The sequence below is a fragment of the Loa loa genome (genome assembly GCF_000183805.2).
Source record: "Loa loa unplaced genomic scaffold supercont3.529, whole genome shotgun sequence".
Lineage (NCBI taxonomy): Eukaryota > Metazoa > Nematoda > Chromadorea > Rhabditida > Onchocercidae > Loa > Loa loa.
In genome coordinates, this window is record NW_018108709.1 from 24,702 (window position 1) to 25,999 (window position 1,298).

General features: G+C 23.4%; 1 protein-coding gene across 1 annotated transcript in view; it reads right to left on the bottom strand.

Moving 5' to 3' along the window:
- LOAG_18788 (CBR-ZYX-1 protein) overlaps positions 1 to 1,176 on the bottom strand; it is a gene marked incomplete at both ends in the record, with an annotated part of 25,593 nt that extends 24,417 nt beyond the window's left edge. Inside the window, 2 exons of the mRNA XM_020451450.1 lie at positions 245 to 412; positions 1,130 to 1,176. Coding sequence (XP_020304764.1) covers positions 245 to 412; positions 1,130 to 1,176 — 215 coding nt within the window. The remainder of the gene's footprint in view (positions 1 to 244; positions 413 to 1,129) is intronic.
- Positions 1,177 to 1,298: the final 122 nt, after the last annotated feature.

Here is a 1,298-nt window from a genome sequence, read left to right on the forward strand (position 1 = left end):
TTTTTTCTTTGCACTAATTATTATTAAAAATAACTGTAATATTTTAATGTTTTATGTTTTTTTATTTTATATTTTATAAAAGTTTTGATAAATTATTTATCATTAATATTCATTATATGTTTTTTTTTATTTAATACTTGTATAAAAAGTATTGGTAGTAGTAAATTGGTGATGATAATAAGTTTGAGTTTTGCTAATATATATAATAATCGAACAAGAAAAAAAAAAACCGAAATACTCTTACCGTCGCTCCGGTTTGATTTCCTTCCAACGTGACATCGAACGAGCTGTTCGGCCAATGTCGTCGAGACAATTGTTGATCCGTTCCGTCCAATCGTCCATTGGATAAATTCTCGATGTCACCTTGTAACGATCGACCGTGCTCGGTCTTGCGTAAGCCAGCGACTGCGTGCTACAAAATTTTTACAGGTTTTCTTTTTTTTTTTTTTTAAACTAAATAAAAATTAATGAATGAAAAAAATGATAGCAATAAGTATTCCAGTTTATTTTCTTTCCCTCTTCTTAACGGAATATATCTCTTATGTTTTGCAACGAAACGGATATCAAACCGGTTTAAAGCGAATTATAATCCGGAAAATAATCAATCAAAATTATATCTTTTGATAAAATTTTTCTTTTCTAAAAAAAAAAACCATTCGAATGAATCATTTCAAGCTCAATAAAATTCTTTATCTAAATTTCGGCAGTATTGTTTTTTTTTTTTGAGAAAGAATTAAAATAAATAATGATAGTTGTAATTAATTACTGAACTTTATTAAGATGATGTTGTTATGCTAAAAATTTTAATTGAAATTTTGAAAAAGAAAAATATGGACAAGTTTTTAAATTTTTCGAATGAATTTTATTAAATTAACTTTTATTTTAATAAATTTTGTAAAATTAATTTTATTAAAATAAATTTATGTTAGGAAAATTTATTTACTTAAAAATTGAAATATTTTGCATAAATGAATATTTCGCATATATATAAATATTTAAAATTAAAATGATAAGTAAAATTAATAAATTAATATTTTTTAAAAATATTACAAAAATTATCAATAGTTCGAGGAAAATAGAAGAAAAAAAAAGAAAAGAAATTAAAATGAGTAAAAAAAATACATTTTACCTGTAATGTCTCAGCGTCCAACCGGGGAGTGGTGGGCTTGGGCGACGCTAAAATTAATTGAAGTATTAAATAGAAAGCGACAGAGAAAAAAGAAAAAAATTAATTCCAAAAATTCAAACAATCAAATAAAATATTTCATTACAAATGCAAATTAAAAAAAAANAAAAAA